This window comes from Anastrepha obliqua, chromosome 2 (assembly GCF_027943255.1).
Source record: "Anastrepha obliqua isolate idAnaObli1 chromosome 2, idAnaObli1_1.0, whole genome shotgun sequence".
Taxonomy (NCBI): domain Eukaryota; kingdom Metazoa; phylum Arthropoda; class Insecta; order Diptera; family Tephritidae; genus Anastrepha; species Anastrepha obliqua.
In genome coordinates, this window is record NC_072893.1 from 37,661,610 (window position 1) to 37,677,785 (window position 16,176).

The 16,176-nt window shown below is 36.7% G+C and overlaps 1 protein-coding gene across 1 annotated transcript in view; it reads right to left on the bottom strand.

The window, feature by feature from the left end:
- Window positions 1–16,176, bottom strand: part of LOC129238993 (allatostatin-A receptor-like) — a 123,417-nt gene that overhangs the window by 6,117 nt on the left and 101,124 nt on the right. Inside the window, exons 3-6 of the mRNA XM_054874249.1 lie at window positions 8,335–8,620; window positions 7,991–8,141; window positions 4,824–4,942; window positions 1,590–1,665 (exon numbers count right to left, since the gene is read on the bottom strand). Of these exons, the coding sequence (XP_054730224.1) occupies window positions 1,590–1,665; window positions 4,824–4,942; window positions 7,991–8,141; window positions 8,335–8,620 (632 nt within the window). The remainder of the gene's footprint in view (window positions 1–1,589; window positions 1,666–4,823; window positions 4,943–7,990; window positions 8,142–8,334; window positions 8,621–16,176) is intronic.

Sequence of the window (16,176 nt, forward strand, 5' to 3'; positions counted from 1 at the left end):
CTCAGGATCACAAAGACTTCTGCCTGTAAGCACTAGCAGTATTCGGCAGCTTAAAGGAAATAGGTAAATTGGCTGATTTAGAGAAACCCCCTGCTCCAATCGGAAGTCGGAGCCGTCATCTTGGAGCCGTTAGTAAAGACAGAGGTATCAGCAGTGGTACAGATTTGCCTCTAATTCCTATCCTGCCTACTTGGAAAGATTGCCCCGGTATGAAAATCCATGAAATACGCTGTTAACTGCCTAGAAATGCTACCATGCCGCTTGAAAGATTGCCTTCAGAAGTCAACCTCCTTTAACGTGATTCAACTTTGAGCAGATAATATAAAAGTTAGTGGGAAGTAAACGCGAAATGACATCGACCTTTTAATCAATGCAAAAATGTATCAATGAGTGGATAATATTAGTTTGGTGAAAAAGAAATCCATTCTGTTTGCGTGAGATTTTTGCGTAAATGGTTCAAAACTGTTTTATGGCCGATCTCTAGCTCCTGAACGATGTTACGACTACTAACATGCCGGGTAACTTCTATTACTTTTGTAATTTTTTAGACATTTTCTTTAGCATCAAAAATGCCTGAGCGGAATCAACGAAGCCAAAATTGCCGTCATCATAAACCCCATTCACAACTTCAGCGGCCTGGCTTGCATTTTCTCCCATATCAAAAAAACTGTAAATTGTTACGAATTTTCTCTTTGTTGACTCCTATTGTTAACACCCTGCAACTCGCAACTGAATGGAACAAACAAAAAAAGCAATAGATTTTTTTTAGTGTGAAATATCACCTCGACAACAAGCATAAATTTTGATCGATATTTTACGAGATATCGGTTACTACAGCCATCCACCGTGAAAATAATGGATTTCTTTTACCCCAAACATATTTAATCATAAACCTGTTTTGATTTAGAAAAACCTTGAAATATGTCGAGAAAATGAAGAGAATATATTGGCCCAGCTAATAGAGTGTGACGAATCTGGTGACCTTGATGACGTCGATTTTTCAGACGGCAGTGACGATAATTACGTGCCCTCTGAAGAGGAAAGCTTCTTATCAGGAAATAATACTTCTGCTTATATGATTTGAACCGAAAATCCAAGAAGTGGTGGAAGAAAATTTTTTATCGACTTTTGATGATGTCTGTTGTGAATTCATGGATTTTATATTCAAAGCTACGTCGTCAAAAGATGCCATTGATTGATTTTATAGTAATTTTGGCAGATTCCTTTTCAGATTTTCTAATTTCAGGGCCTGTACTGAAGCTAGATATATATCTAAGCTCGAAATGTTCTCGCTGGTTGTTAAACATCAAAAAATGTTTGGTCTCTTGCACTTAAGTTGTTATCGTTTTAAGTTATAACACTATGGAGCTAAAGTCAACTTTTTTGTGATACTTAAGACAAATTTCATATGCATGTGGAACTACAGATTTTTTTCAATAATGACAAGTACCCAGTCTTGCATAATCTCTTCAAATAAACTTTTATAAAAGACTTTCAAACTCAGTTATATTAATAATTAGTTAATACAATTTTGTGATATCATTTAAAGTAATAACTATTTCCAACAATATACTTTTGCTCATACTTACATGTATGGGAAGCCAACAAATAGCAAACGCAAGCACCACAATAACTACCATGCGGGTCACACGCCGCTTACCTTTCCTGAAAAGAAAATAATAAATTCAGAGTCACATTTGAAAACTCTTAAGCGTTTTTATCGAAGTAAAATTTATTGTTTTGCCACTTTATTTGAGGAGTGCGCGAATAACAACAATTGCCTGGTAGCTACTTTCGTTAAAATAAAAAGACGCAGCGCGTTCGGTTTTACCTTACAAGTGTCCTCTTTATAAAGTAAATTAAATTGATAATTAATAACTAAAAGACAAATTTTTAAATGCCCTTTAGCGTAACTAAATTTTTTTGGCAAAATATAAAGTGATTGTTGTCGAAGCTTAGATTCGATTAGATTAGATTTGTGGGGGACTGGACAAGTCCAAGTACTCAGTCAGTAGACCATTGTACTACACCCGGATAGATTTCAGTAGAAAGAATAGAGAGATAGGGAAGATAAAATGTGGGTCATAAGACGGTTAAATTAATTTAAGGTCACTCTTCTACAAATCTCTTGGATTCATTGATGAAGAGAAAGGTCGGTGTTTTCCTGTTTGGTTCTTTCACAAAGCACTTGGCTACTCTGCACGAGTTCAATATAGACCAACATCCTCCATGGGTAGACCTCATGAAGTCCTCAATCCATAGTTGAACCGATGCGGAATTGACCACCTAGTAAGGATTCAGGGCCTAGTGGCATACTTGCAGAGCCTTCATTTGCCAATTTATCAGCTAACTCATGTAATACCTGTAATACCACAATGTCCAGGCACCCAAATAAGACTAACTTTGTTGTGTTTTGCAACACTGTTCAGTTTTGTCTTACATTCACCGACTAACTTCAAAGAGCAGAGTTAGCAAGGGCTCGAAGCCTAGTGCAAAGGTAATTATTTTCTGGTTGCAGGTTTAATGGCTGCCTTCAGGTTAAAACTGATAAGAATTTTCACTTTTTTTCGCTAAAAATCTGAATTTCATTCATCTTAGCGTATGCTGGTAATTTTATTATTGACAATTAATCCCTGTTTACCAGATGGTTTGATGGTCACATTTGCACATTTCTTTGGAAAACCTTATAAATCTTTATATGTATTTAATATAATTTTTTTTGTATAATTTTTTTTAGATTATTTTTTTTTAATATTAAATATATTATTAGGTTGATATTAAAATTTAATGAACCTTTAAACTGAACTTTTATTTCAAATCATTAATTCATGAATTATTGAGCCATTAATATTGACTTAAGATTAAGTTACTTTATGGATAACAACGTAATTTTTTTTTAAGTGTTCATTTCGACAAAAAAATTTGAGGCCGCGATGTTGGATTAAGATATAATTTTGAATGCAGCTGTTTTAAAATTAAGTCTATTCGAATTTTGACTTTTCGTACCAACTAATCAAATTATAGGAATATATTTCAGGAACAAGTGAAAAACTGCATTTAGTGAAGAGAGGCCACCTTAGCAGAATTCGTCGTGAGTATATTTCGGTATGGCTGAAACTCAGGGTCAATGAGGCTTGACTTTTTGAATTTTTTTCTATAGCAGTCAAACCTCTATGTAAATTTCTGTCCCTAAAAAGCTTCTCATAAAAATCAATTATCGTTCGGATACAGCATAAAACTGTAAGCCTCTCAAAGAGATTTGAAAGATCATGTGTGTACCAATGTGGCACAAAATAGTCCTATCCAATTGCTTATGAGTAACTTTTTTACTAAATACAAAAAATTATTTTCAGTGATGGAAATCCTTATTTTCATCTTTATGGTCACGTTGCTTTTCTGTTTGTATACTGCAGTTATTTGATTCAAATACCATTGACTTTGAATGCTATTTGCAAAATTATAATATCTTGTGACAAGGAAATTCATTTTGATTAAATATTATTTTACATTTTTATTGCTTTTTAATTTTATGGGAAATTAAATTCATACCGGAAGAGCTGATGGGGGAGTATTCTGCGAAGAGCTCTCCGTCAAACTCAAATGTAGGCTTCCGGACCACTTTAGTGTTTTCCAAATAGAAGTAGCCACTATTAAGGAAGCTGTATATTGGTTGCTAGTTTCTGTAGCGGCAATTGAGGCATTGAGTTCGCTGTTTATGCGTTCGAAATTAGTTGGGGAATACCTGACTTCTCTCTCGATTGCATTGAAATACTTCGATATTAAACTCATTTGGGTTCCCGGTCACAGCGGCATAAAGCGAAGCTGTTGGGCCGATGAGTTGGCCAGACAGGTTACCTTTGAGACGGTTTCACCGCAATATGAGAGGATTGGAGTTCCCTTAAGAACCTGTGGTCTGCTATAAGCGCTGAGTTAGTGCGCAAATGTGCAAGGTTGCGAAATCCTTCTGACCGCGGGTAGATCGGGGGCGCTCGAGAGAACTTCTAAAGCTAACAAAGCCACAGCTATCAAATTTGGTAGGTATCCTCATTGGGCACTGTCCGTTAGATGTCAATGCGATGAGGCTTGGCATTGCTTTAAGCCCTTCTGCAGAAGCTTTCTGTCTCAGCTGCCCTGCTCTCATCGGGCAAAGGTTTAAACATCTGGGCTCTCACTTTTTCGCTACACCAGCGGAAAATGTTACACACCTTGTGAAAATAATTAAAAATGTTTTTATACAAATTTCCAACTTTTTAGATTAAATTTTTAGAGAGTTTTAGAATTCGCAGTAATATTTTATAATTTTGTTTTTTAGTGAAAGTATTTGCTCTAATATTTTCAACCATAAAATTCGAGCATTCGTTGCTAATTTCCTAATTTTTGCTGAAATTGTGAAGTACAAAAAAATTCGAGTGCTCGTTCTAGTTTTCTAAATAAGCAGTATTTTCTACCACACAAAACTAAATCCCAAAATTCGTTGTTGATTTCCTAATTTTTGCTGAAAGTGTGAAGTATTTTCTGTCATACCAACAAATTCGAGCATTTGTTGCGAATGAGTTTTACCTTTTAGTATAACGCAACTGCTTTTAAAAGCTGCATGAGATAAAAATCACTAACAATTTTAGAAATCCTCAGCAATGCTGTGAGCACCAGGTGGTTAATAATCGCATAATAATTTATTTGCAATACCTATAAATAATTCTCCTTTCTTCGATCTTATTCTTTCCTTTTTACTGATTCCCCATACTCTGGTTTAGTTTCTTTACATTTTTTCATGTTTAAAGCCTTTCGGCAGTGATAAGTTTCCGTAATCTACAAGTACTTACCTGGATTCGGCTGATGGCTTACAGCCCGGCGCACTACGCCAAAGTCGCGCCAACATACCCACATACAAGAAGCAAATTAAAGTTAGTGGGGCTAAGTACGACGACATAAAAAAGGAAATCTGTGAAGCGAGTAAGAAATAAAAAAGGATGGTGGTTAGAAACTACATTTCACAGTAATCAATTAATAATGTTTTTTTTTCATTATTTAATTTTTTTTTTTGCAAAAGTAATAAAAACATATAGCCTTTCAATTAATTCCCTATTGCTAAAAATTTCCTGATACGAAAAATTAAAATCTATTTCATTCTTATATTTTTATTGAATTGACGGAAAAGCTGTTCCACAGATAATCCATTTGCCGCCGTCTTTACATCAGCAGATAGCTTTCACGGGCTGCGAATAGTTAATTGAGTAAATATAATAAGAGTTTATTCATTGATTCATGGCAGAAATACACTCGAAGGTTTGGCATTGCCTATCGAGGGGCGACCGCTATTAGAAAAATGTTTTTCTGAATTTTGGTGTTTCACCGAGATTCGAACCTACGTTCTCTCTGTGAATTCCGAATGGTAGTCACGCACCAACCCATTCGGGTTGAATCGAAAAAAACGGCTTCACTCAAGAAATGTTAATATTGTTTGAGGAAAAAGGAATCCATTATTTTCTTGGTAGATGGCTGTAGTGATCGATATCTCGTAAAGTATCGATCAAACAATTCAGAGTTTATGTTCGATGTCAAGATGACATTTCACACTAAAAAAATTTGTCTGCTGCTTTTTATTTGTTGCACTCAGTTATGAGTTACAGGGTGTTAATAATGGAAGTCAACAAAGAGAAAATTTGGTCCATTTTACAGTTTTTTTTTTTTGATAAATGCGAAATGGTAAATGGTGCTTATTGTGCCGATACTGTAACATCTAATTATAAGTAATTTTGGTTTCGTCGATTACGTTTTGGTATTTTTGATGTTAAATAAAATGTCCACAATGTCGAAAACGCCGATTAAATAACAGAAATAATCGAAGTTGACCAGAATGTAAGTAGTCATAGCATCGCCCAGGAGCTAAAGATCAACTAAATTTTACGCCAAAATAATGGATTACTTTTTCCACAAACAAATATGTATTATTATACTTAAAGGGTCCCGGTGGTATAGAACTCGAAAAATTAGGGTACTTTGAGGATTTTTTTTTACAATAAAAAAATAACAAACGATATTTGAATTTTTTAGGCCTTTTATTTAACTTCTTTGACATACAAAAATTTTTTTTTTTAATTTTACTAATTTAAAAAATGGCGCTGAAATTGGCAACACCAGGCCAAAAAAAGTCGTTTCGAGATTAATGAGTTTAAAGTTTGAGGTACAGGAGCGCGCGGACCGCTCTCTACCTAGTTAACGTCATAGAGCCTCAATTATGCCTCAGCGTCATTGAAAATTTGGACCATCGGATGAAGGTGTGTCGCCGAGGCCGCGGCGGCCATTTGACCGATATTTTGTTTCACACGTAATTGAGCCATACCAATATTATCATAATAAAGAGAAATGACAATAATTTCCTAAAAAAATTTTATTTTATTCAAAATCAACACCGGCTCTTGAAACTTAACCACCCTTTATTATAGATCGTCAACCGTGTCGACTCTATTCTTTGCGTTCAAGCGCTGGCAGAGGTATAGTTGCGTTGCATTCAAACTTAAGACGCGTTTTTCTCAAAGCTATATTTTTCGAATTGGCGTGCACGAAAACTCTAAAAGTTATAGACCGAGCTCCCTGAAATTTTGCACACATCTTTTTTATGATATTACTTTGTATGTGAATTTAAAGTTTTCGAAAATTTTTCAAAAAAATAATTTTTTCGAAGCAAAATAGTAGGAAAATTCGGCCCTTTCATTTGTTTTTTTTTTTTTGAGCATCTTACTCCGCGAATTTATTTTTTCCATTTATTGTTAATTCGTATAGAAATTATGACATTAATAAACAAAAAATTGTTGGTTCTTTGTATTCAAGTCACTGACGGCGATGCTACAATGCCCGCCGATTGAGAAGCCCCGATGCGACCTTCCTGGAAGAATTGAGTGTACATCCGCCATTTTAAATGATTTAAATAAAACCAAAATTTTTTATATTATTTTAATGTATAAATAAACTGAATGCCAATTTTGAAAAAAAAAATGTATTGACTTCTTCATTTTAAATCATTTTAATGAAATCGGGCAAAATATGGCCATTTACACGCATCTGTCCCCTAAAGAGAATTATGAAATTTAGCTCACTGTGGCGTATGAGCAACAATTTAGATTTAGCCTTCATAGCTTAACCGTGCACGTGTTCAACAGGAATACGAGAGGAATTATGAAAAGAGGTACACGGTGACTTGATACTAAGTGGACGCTGCTATTAGACAGTACAAAATTGTCTAGTCACTTGTGATGATTTCAATGCTAGATGTCCCTTTCGCCCCTCGAAAACATAAAAAGCCTAAAAAATAATAACATTTATGCAGGCACCATAAGAAGTTTCCTTATAAAACATAAAAAAAAAATAAAACTCGTCTAGGTACCAACTCATGTACCACCTAATTCGTATTTGTATCTCTATTTGAACAACGAACTAGCCGATCTAACTTTAAAGAAGTCGCGAGACGCCCTTTATTATGTCTAATAATTACCTGGTCAGCGACATACGAAGCTACGTCAAGAAACTTTTTGCATTTAAACAAAATAGTACATACGACAAAACTACCATTTGGTATACAAACGTAAGCTCGCAAAAATTAACTATGAACATAGGCTCCAAATCGGCCACAACTCGTGATTAACAAGAAAGGACCTAGTCAAACTTGCAAGAATAAGATTAGGCCACTGCACTTTGGTAAACCAACATTTAATAGATAAAAACTTAAGCAATATATGCAGATAAAATAAAATATAAGCACACCCACGAAATTTAATTTCGAATTTGTAAATAAAAGCAAACACATGAAAGACTTTTATTATTATTTGGCATCAATTTGAGAAAATATCAAGTTGAGTTAAAAATTTTGTTGATTCCGGTCACAAACGCAATACCACTACTTTCACATCATTTCGCGAGGAAGTACCACTTCCTTTGGTTCTACAAAATACAATCTCAACCATACCACAAAAACTCATTCCATCACAATTACCTGAAATCCAACCAAACTCCATCCCTCCTCCTCCGTGGAAAAAACACAAGCCGTATAATTACGTCCTTTGAAATAGTATAGGCGCACCGAATGGGCCAAAGCAACTGGAATCGCAGAAGTCACAATGAGCACCCACGCACAGACAATGGCACTAAAATTTAAATGAAAACGAAATTTCATTATCAGGCTGGCCTCAATTCCATGGCACAAAGTCTAATAATGTTGACAAATCACACGGAATGTTGCTGATGCGGGTTGTAAATGAACATGTATACATCTATGTGTGTATGTATGTGTGGGTATGTATGTATGTGTGTGTATTTGCTTGTGTTGAAGCTACTTACAGCATCGCATTATGCTCCGTGCGCAATGACATACTCGTCACCGGATGCACAACGGCCAAAAAGCGATCGAAGGACATCAGCACCAGCGTATAGACGCTGCAATGGCAGGTGACCACAATCATATACTGCACGAATTTACACCACAAATTGCCGAATGGCCACTCGGGTAGCACATAATCGGTAGCGGTGAAGGGCACACAGAAAATAACAAACAGTATATCTGAAATGGCCAGATTGATGATGAGCAGATTAGTGGTGGAACGCATCTGTTGATTGGCGATGACAACTGAAAAGAGAAGAGATTGAAATTAAAATGGGCATTGAAGAGAACAGAATGCAGTCCTAGTAACTTAATTATTATTTTTTAATTTGTTAATAAATTAGTAGATTAAACCAATATAGTCCCATTCTAAATGAAATAATACTTCATGAAGGCTTCTAGATTTTATTATAATAAAGATAATGCAGAAAAAGGAATTTTTCAAAAGGTCATATTTATTCAAATCCACACGTGCAAGCTAACAGTAATTAACTGAAAACAGCTTAACAGAAATGATATTTTTGATATAACACGACTGAAGGAGCAGAGAAGGTTGTACATATCGCAGAGCTACTACTCTGATCTCAGTCAGTTTATCAAAATCAGCTGTTGAGCAGACGTGATTGCAGAGTTTTGTTATTCCTTTCATGTTTATCACAGGAGTACTCACTCACGTTTACCCCATCTAAGATCCTTACAGCTCTATTAGACCTTCTCCGCAGGATATCTGTGGCAAATTTCGGTCTAACTACAACGCAATTAGACGAAGTGCATACCTTCCCTTGAAATATTTCCAATTTGGGCATTTACAATATAAAATCTCGGAACTCTCCCAAGAATATGTAGAAAGCTGGTTTACATTGTTTTACAATTCTTTTTCACAAATATTTTTTTCAGAATGATGTGAATGGGATAACGTTAATGTCCTCGGCCCATGGTCAGCAGCTATTTTCACTGACGGCTCAAGTCTAAATAATAAGATCGGGTATGGCATCCACTCAGACTGCGGCCGCTGAAACTAAATCTATGGCTACCTGACTACTGCAGTGTCTTTTAAGCTGAGTTAATAGCCAAAAGAAAGCTACGTTGTGGCTCGTGAAAAATCGTCCGTCGCAGCACAACCGATCACTATCTAGGTCTGTAGGTATGTATATATATATATATATAATTGGCGCGTACACCCTTTTTGGGTATTCGGCCGAACTCTTCCTCCTATTTGTGAAGGCCGTTTTTGTTCCACAAATTAAGGTACCTGAAGTTTTGAGCCGACTCCGAACGGCAGATGTTTTTTTATGAGTAGCTTTTTCATGGCAGAAATACTACTATTTTTACCTTACTTTCCTTTTAATACTTTCTCTAGGAGATTACCTGCCGAGGGGCGACCGCTTTAGAAAATACTTTTTCTTCATTTTAGTATTTCACGGAGATACGAACCTACTTACTCCGAATTCCGAATGGTAGTCATGCGCCAATCCATTCGGCTACGACAGTCACGGTCAAGTGGCTATAATATCCTTACAGCGCCAGGGCACTTGATTCTAAGTGATAATCAAAAATAAAACTATTTTAAAAGAGCTGACTAAGTGATACAGAATCAACGTTATCTGTGTTCTTGGATACAGAGCCATTCCTGAAAACAGTATCGCGAATAAGCTGGCTGGAATGGGAACTCATCTAAAATCAGTCAATTCTGCCCAACATATGGGCATACTTTTATCCACAAGCAAGCTCAGGAAACCGGCAATCTACATAGCAAAAGCCAACAGTAAATGAACAACGTAGGGCACTTCTGAGATAGGTAACATATATAGGTCTGGCTTAGAAGTAAGGAGCAGAGAGCTAGGTTCCGGTCTTCTGGTCTAGTATAGTGGTTGGCATCATCACCGGACAATCAAATGCAAAGGTAGGGGTTTCCCTCTAATACAGGAAAGTGGAGAGGTGGAGAGCGTTGAACACATCCTCTGCCACTGTTCTGCCACAGCTGTCTAAACTTTTACTTCCTTGAATGTCTGGTAGAATAGGAATCGGCAGTCAACATCTGAAGTATTTTATCCAAGAAACGAAGTGATTTTACTACATTGGCTCCACTATGCATCCTCCTAGAAAGCGGCAAAGTTCAAATTAACTCAATGCACAATCTTGTGAGGAAAGCGATAAGACACATCGAATACTTTAAATTATACGCACGGCTTGTTTTCCATACCTACCACTGCCACTTTTTACTTGACGAAAGCAATAACCACTTAAGTGATTTTAGCCAAGTTTGATCGTTTCTTACTCATGCTAATCGGTTCCACTTGGAAACAAGTCGTACTAAACCTGATTATTCCAAAGCAAAGCAGGCCTTCCTCTTCCTCTGCTACCATCTGCTAGTACCGCACCGAATACTTTCAGAGCCGGAGCTTTTGTATACATTTGGACGAAATGACCCAGCCAACGAAGCCTCTGGATCCGGACTCACTGCACTATGTCTATGTCGTCGTAAATCTCATACAGCTCATTGCTCCATCTCGCCGTCGCCAACGTGCAGAGGTGCAAAAACCTTCTGCAGAATCTTTCTCGCAAACACTTCAAGAGACTCCTCGTCGGGTGACATCATCCATCCTTCTGCGCCATGCGATAAGACAAGCGTAATGAGTGAGCCGTATAAAGTATTAGTTTTGTTCGTCGAGAGAGGACTTTACTACTACTAAATAAACGAAGTCTCTTACAACCTCTAAATCATAACTGTCAACATTGACGTGGACGCCGACTGTTTGTTTGAAGACAGGAGGTACTTTGTTTTGCTCTCGTTCACCACCAGAACCATTCGGTTTGCCTCTTTGTCCAGTTTGGAAAAGGCGGAAAGGTTGTTAAGGCCGCTGATGTCAATATCATCGACATACGCCAACAATTGTACGTTTTTATAGGGAGCAAAAAAAATCTACCAACATTTAAAACAATACCATAATGCCCCGACGTCTTACCCATAATTTATTAATATACCAAGGAAGTTTTTAGTTAATAGACAATTTATAATCAGAGCCTTCTACCGCCATCAAGTTAATATAAGCAAGTATTAGTTTTATTATTTACTTTTTTCCAGATTAGTAGTTGTAATTCTTCCTTAAGTGTTCACGTTTAAATTTTTCTCTTCTAATATAATTCATAAAAGAAGAAGGCTCTAAAATTGAGCGTTAAACTCTTACATATCCTCTTAGGCACTACTATGCAGAGCAAGCAGCCACGCGATACAGAGAAAACATTTCCTTTTCATCGCGTATCTTCAATTTGAAAAAATTTTAAATTAAATTTAAAGATGCAAAAATACCCCGCACAGACCCAGTTACACTTAAGAGTGGGAGTGATATTTCACACGTCAACAAGGCCCGTCTCTACAGGGCTGCCAAGGGCAATTAAAGTGATAATGTGGCCAAAAGAAAGAAACGGCTGAAAAAATTATAAATTGCAGTACAACGCAAATGTCCATTTAGGGAGCTCTCAATTTTTTACATTAGTAAGCACTGTTTATGTAGGCGGTTTATGTTGCCCTGTCCTTGACGCTTCCGTTGGGAGACCTTTACTTTTTATTCTTCCTGTGTGCATCGTATTTTCTATCTTTTTATTTCTTGTATTAATATTATTAATTTTGTTTTAGGAGGCTCATATTTTTAATGCTAATAAATTCTGTCTGGCAATTTAAGGCATTTATATCCTTTTTATGACTTGTAAATCACCAAAATGTACGCACGACATTAAAATTGAAACTGTAGAGATTTGAAATGTCGCGATTTGAAACTTTTCATTTCGCCATTTATGTGAAATGAAAAAATCTTAGAAATCTTTAAATTGGCACGGTTTAAGGCAATAACGAAAGCGTAATATTTAGTATTTTCTGATGGATTTAGGGTGCTTAAAAATATAAGAGTAAATAATTATTTTTTTTTATAAATTTATCACCCAACAAGTTTATCCCTCTGTTAAAGTGCACGCGTCTGTTTTTACCACCTGTTCCTTGAAGCTATTCCACATCCCCCGGATAATGCTTTTGTGGCTACACTCTGTCATTCAGAAATTATGTCAGAGGGGTTTCTGTAAGGCAAATTCTGTAGTCTCCAAATCACAGACAGTCACAAAGAAATTGCTTTCAGCTACATATATCTTTACCTCAATCTGTTTGGGACCTCTGTCTCTGTTTCTATATCTACCTCTGTCCCTATCTCTATCTCTACCTGCTCTTGATCGAACTGTTGATCCCTTTGGAACCTTGCCGTTAAGTAATACATCGGGAGGTCGTTATGGAGTATGTTAACTTAAATCACTCAGTCTTTGTCAGTATGAGAATCTGTCCGGTGTTCGTGTTGCAACAACTATTCAGCATTTCTATCAGCCTGGATATCAAGCTGTAGATGGCGTAGTTTCGCCTTTCGGATCCATTCTTCATCATGCAGCATTTTCATGATACGCTCGAACAACTTCATGCTTGCCATTTTGCAGGTTTATCGCACATTTACGTCGTAAGGTTTGCCTTTGTAGGGTGCTCGCCAAAAACCCTGCGAAGGTCTTCTCTTTCGGTGTGGAAACTCTTGCACAGGAAGAGCACATGCCTTGCACTCTCTGATTCGTCAAGGCAGAGCGGGTAAAAGGGCTTGTTTTCCAAATTAAAGCGGTGTAGATACTCTTTAAACGTCGATGACAACGTCCCTGTGCTTCCTTCTATACCGTTTCGTTATGTCTGGTATCAGTTTGTGCATCCAACAAACATTTCTAGAAATATCCCAGCGCTCCTGCTGCACGCTCTAATTAGATTATGCATACTAGATTATGCAGCCCCTTCTGCTGACTGAGAGATCTATAGGGTTTTTCTTCGATATGACTGTATAGCGTCATCTGAAATAGTGCGATAAGCACTCACCATTCTAAGCGCGCTTAGTCTATGTGTGATTCTTATTTCTTTCGTACGCGATTTTTTCGGAATGAATTTGGGCAAAATCGTTACTGTTAAGTGTCCACTTATGTGTAAGAGTACTAAAATTTATAAATTTCATATAAATTTCATTAAAAAATAAAACCAAAATTATAACCCACGACATATTGACAAGTTTAGACTATTTTTTGTTTCTTTATAATTCTCTTGATTTGGAAAAAGTTAAAAAAAGAAAAACAAATACACTTTTTGAAATATTGCATTTCGAAAAAATTTCGATTTTTTTTTTGCAAAATAAAAAATGTTCATCTACTTTTTTGCAATTGTTTCTACATGAAGTCGCTTGTGTAAGTAATGGCGATCATTTTGAACCCAGAATCATTAAAATCAGTTCATTTTTGACTAAGCTATGATCACTTAAAAAAAAAATTTTCTTATATAATTAAAAAAAATCGATTTTGAGCCGAAAAGCAAAATTGCCGATAAATCTTGAAAAAAAAATTTTTCGGGCGAACAAAAAAATACGTGTCTCATTATTTTGACCAGAAAGCAACATATTTTACATCGAAATCGAAGAACATGTCCTGAATAGCCCGGTTGAATTGAAATGGAAAGCATCAACTGTCAGGACACCATAGCGTATGAGTGACATTCACACACAACTAGCAATGGTAAATTTTTTGTTTACAAAAATTTGTAGTATAAAATTTCTGCAACTCTAGGATGTTTTCCCGCATATAAAAAAGTACAAGAAATACGAAAGTTTATTAATATTTTCTGCTCATTGCTTACTTCTACGACCACGACACAGCATCAAATCAAACATTCCCCGAAGTTGGTGGGAACGCCTACGAACACGCACGCAAATGCATTTTATTTAGGTACTTATTATTAGCTCCACGCGTTGTCGAATGCAAACAAGTATGTTTGAATTCCAGTTTCATTAAAAATAAAACTAAAATAAAAGTTTAAAAATTAAAAATAAATTAAATGCAGCTTTTTTTTTGTTATCTTTCGGGCTCTCTGGCGGTATTCATTTTGTCAAAGCAATAAGTGACTCGCCTACGTTGGCTACTAAGTTTAATACAAAGCTATTGAAACACATCAACTAACATTATTTCTAACCACATGCACCTCTCTTGCTTCTTATTGATTGATTGCGTTGTTTGCTTTTATTCCTTATTTTTGTAAAAATTTCTGCATTCGTGGCTAAAAATATACATCATGCGGGTGATGCTTCTATTCGACTAATATATTAGTTTCAAACAATCTGCACTTACTGTTGAGGAAAGAGATAGTTAATTTCAAGCTTATTCAGTGGCTTTGAAGCAAACTTTGTTGACTTTATCTACAATTGGAAATGGCCAAGATTTTCATTGAAAGAGGCTTAAAAATTTACCTGACATATTTGCGTTTCCTTGCTGCTTTTGTAGAAATATGGAAATGGCTTTGGAGGGAAGTGAGGACAAAAGTAAGAAAAAATATCCCCTGTTAATCAGTATTTAAACAGCTAAAAGTATCAGCTCTCAAATCAAATGGTCACTAAATGCCCGTTTTGTCTCTACAATTCTATAATACTCTACTTTTGCTTATTCTTCTTCTCTACAGCAAAGATCCCAATTCCAAGAAAGCTACAGTTATTTGAAAGCAGATATATATCTTTGATCAGCAGTATAGACAAGCTCTGTTTCCTCCCTTAACGAGCCATCAGCGTAAGTGGTAATACCCGCTCCTCTCGTGAGTAAGCCCGAAGGCTAAACAGCAATCCATCAGACTACATTACCGCTACCCTAGACTTTAGAGTTTCAGGTAATGTTTCACACACGAAAGGAATGGGAGCTAAATTAAATAATGAAGGAAGATACCACCGCACTTAACCCAGATGGATCAAGGATGGATTACGGCGAGGGCGCCGAAGTATATTCGAAAGACCTCAAAATTTCCAAGCGTTTTCGCCTGGATAATTGGATTAGTATCTTTCAAGCAGAGGTACTCGGGACAAAGGAAACTTACAGGATAATCAGAAATCACCCTTAACAACTACCAGAAGCACGTATTTTTCCAGATAGCCGAGCAGCCATCTTCACTGCAAAGTCACCAACAACCAATTCAAAAATCGCAAGACAATGCAAAGAAGAATGAAATGGCTTAGCACGCACGACAGACATCACTCTCATCTGGCTACCTGGTCATAGAAATATTGAAGAAAATGAGAAAGCTGATGAGCTGGCTAGATTATCCCAAGTAGTAGCAGTGGGCTGTCCCCGAAGCGTTTACAAAAGGGAGGATTTCTTGCAAGTAGGCTGTGGAGAGATCGACCAACACCGATAACTGCAAAATAACAAAGGAAACTTGACCAGATTACAACAATTCCAGATCTGAAGAGCTGTTAAGGAAGCCAAGAACAGACATCTTCTGAATTACGTCAATAATAGCCGGTCATTGGCGCTTGGGAGGACATGTCAGGAAGATGGAGTGGCTGTACAACCACAGGTGTAAAAGCTGCAATCAAGAACATTCTAGGGAGATGGTCTTCCACTATCTGTGTTCTGTGTGAGTCTCCAACTCTGGGTGCTCTACGACCAACTTGGTAGAAATTCGATGACATAGACAGATTCATAGTCATATCAAGATGGTTTCACTGAATAATGGCAGTGATTCTACTAGTGGTGTACTAAAATGGTGTACAAAAATGACACTTTTTATGCTAATTGAGTCTGGGATGTGACACTCAGACAGCACCTCTACCAACCAACCAGCCAAGCAACCAAGCCCTCTTCCTACTGGGCTCCAATTGCTAGCTGAACCACTGCAGTTCCAGGGAGCGCATTGGAAACTGTGCTAAATTTTAGACTTAGATTTATTGGAGGGTTTCCATTTCGACCTCATGGCTCTG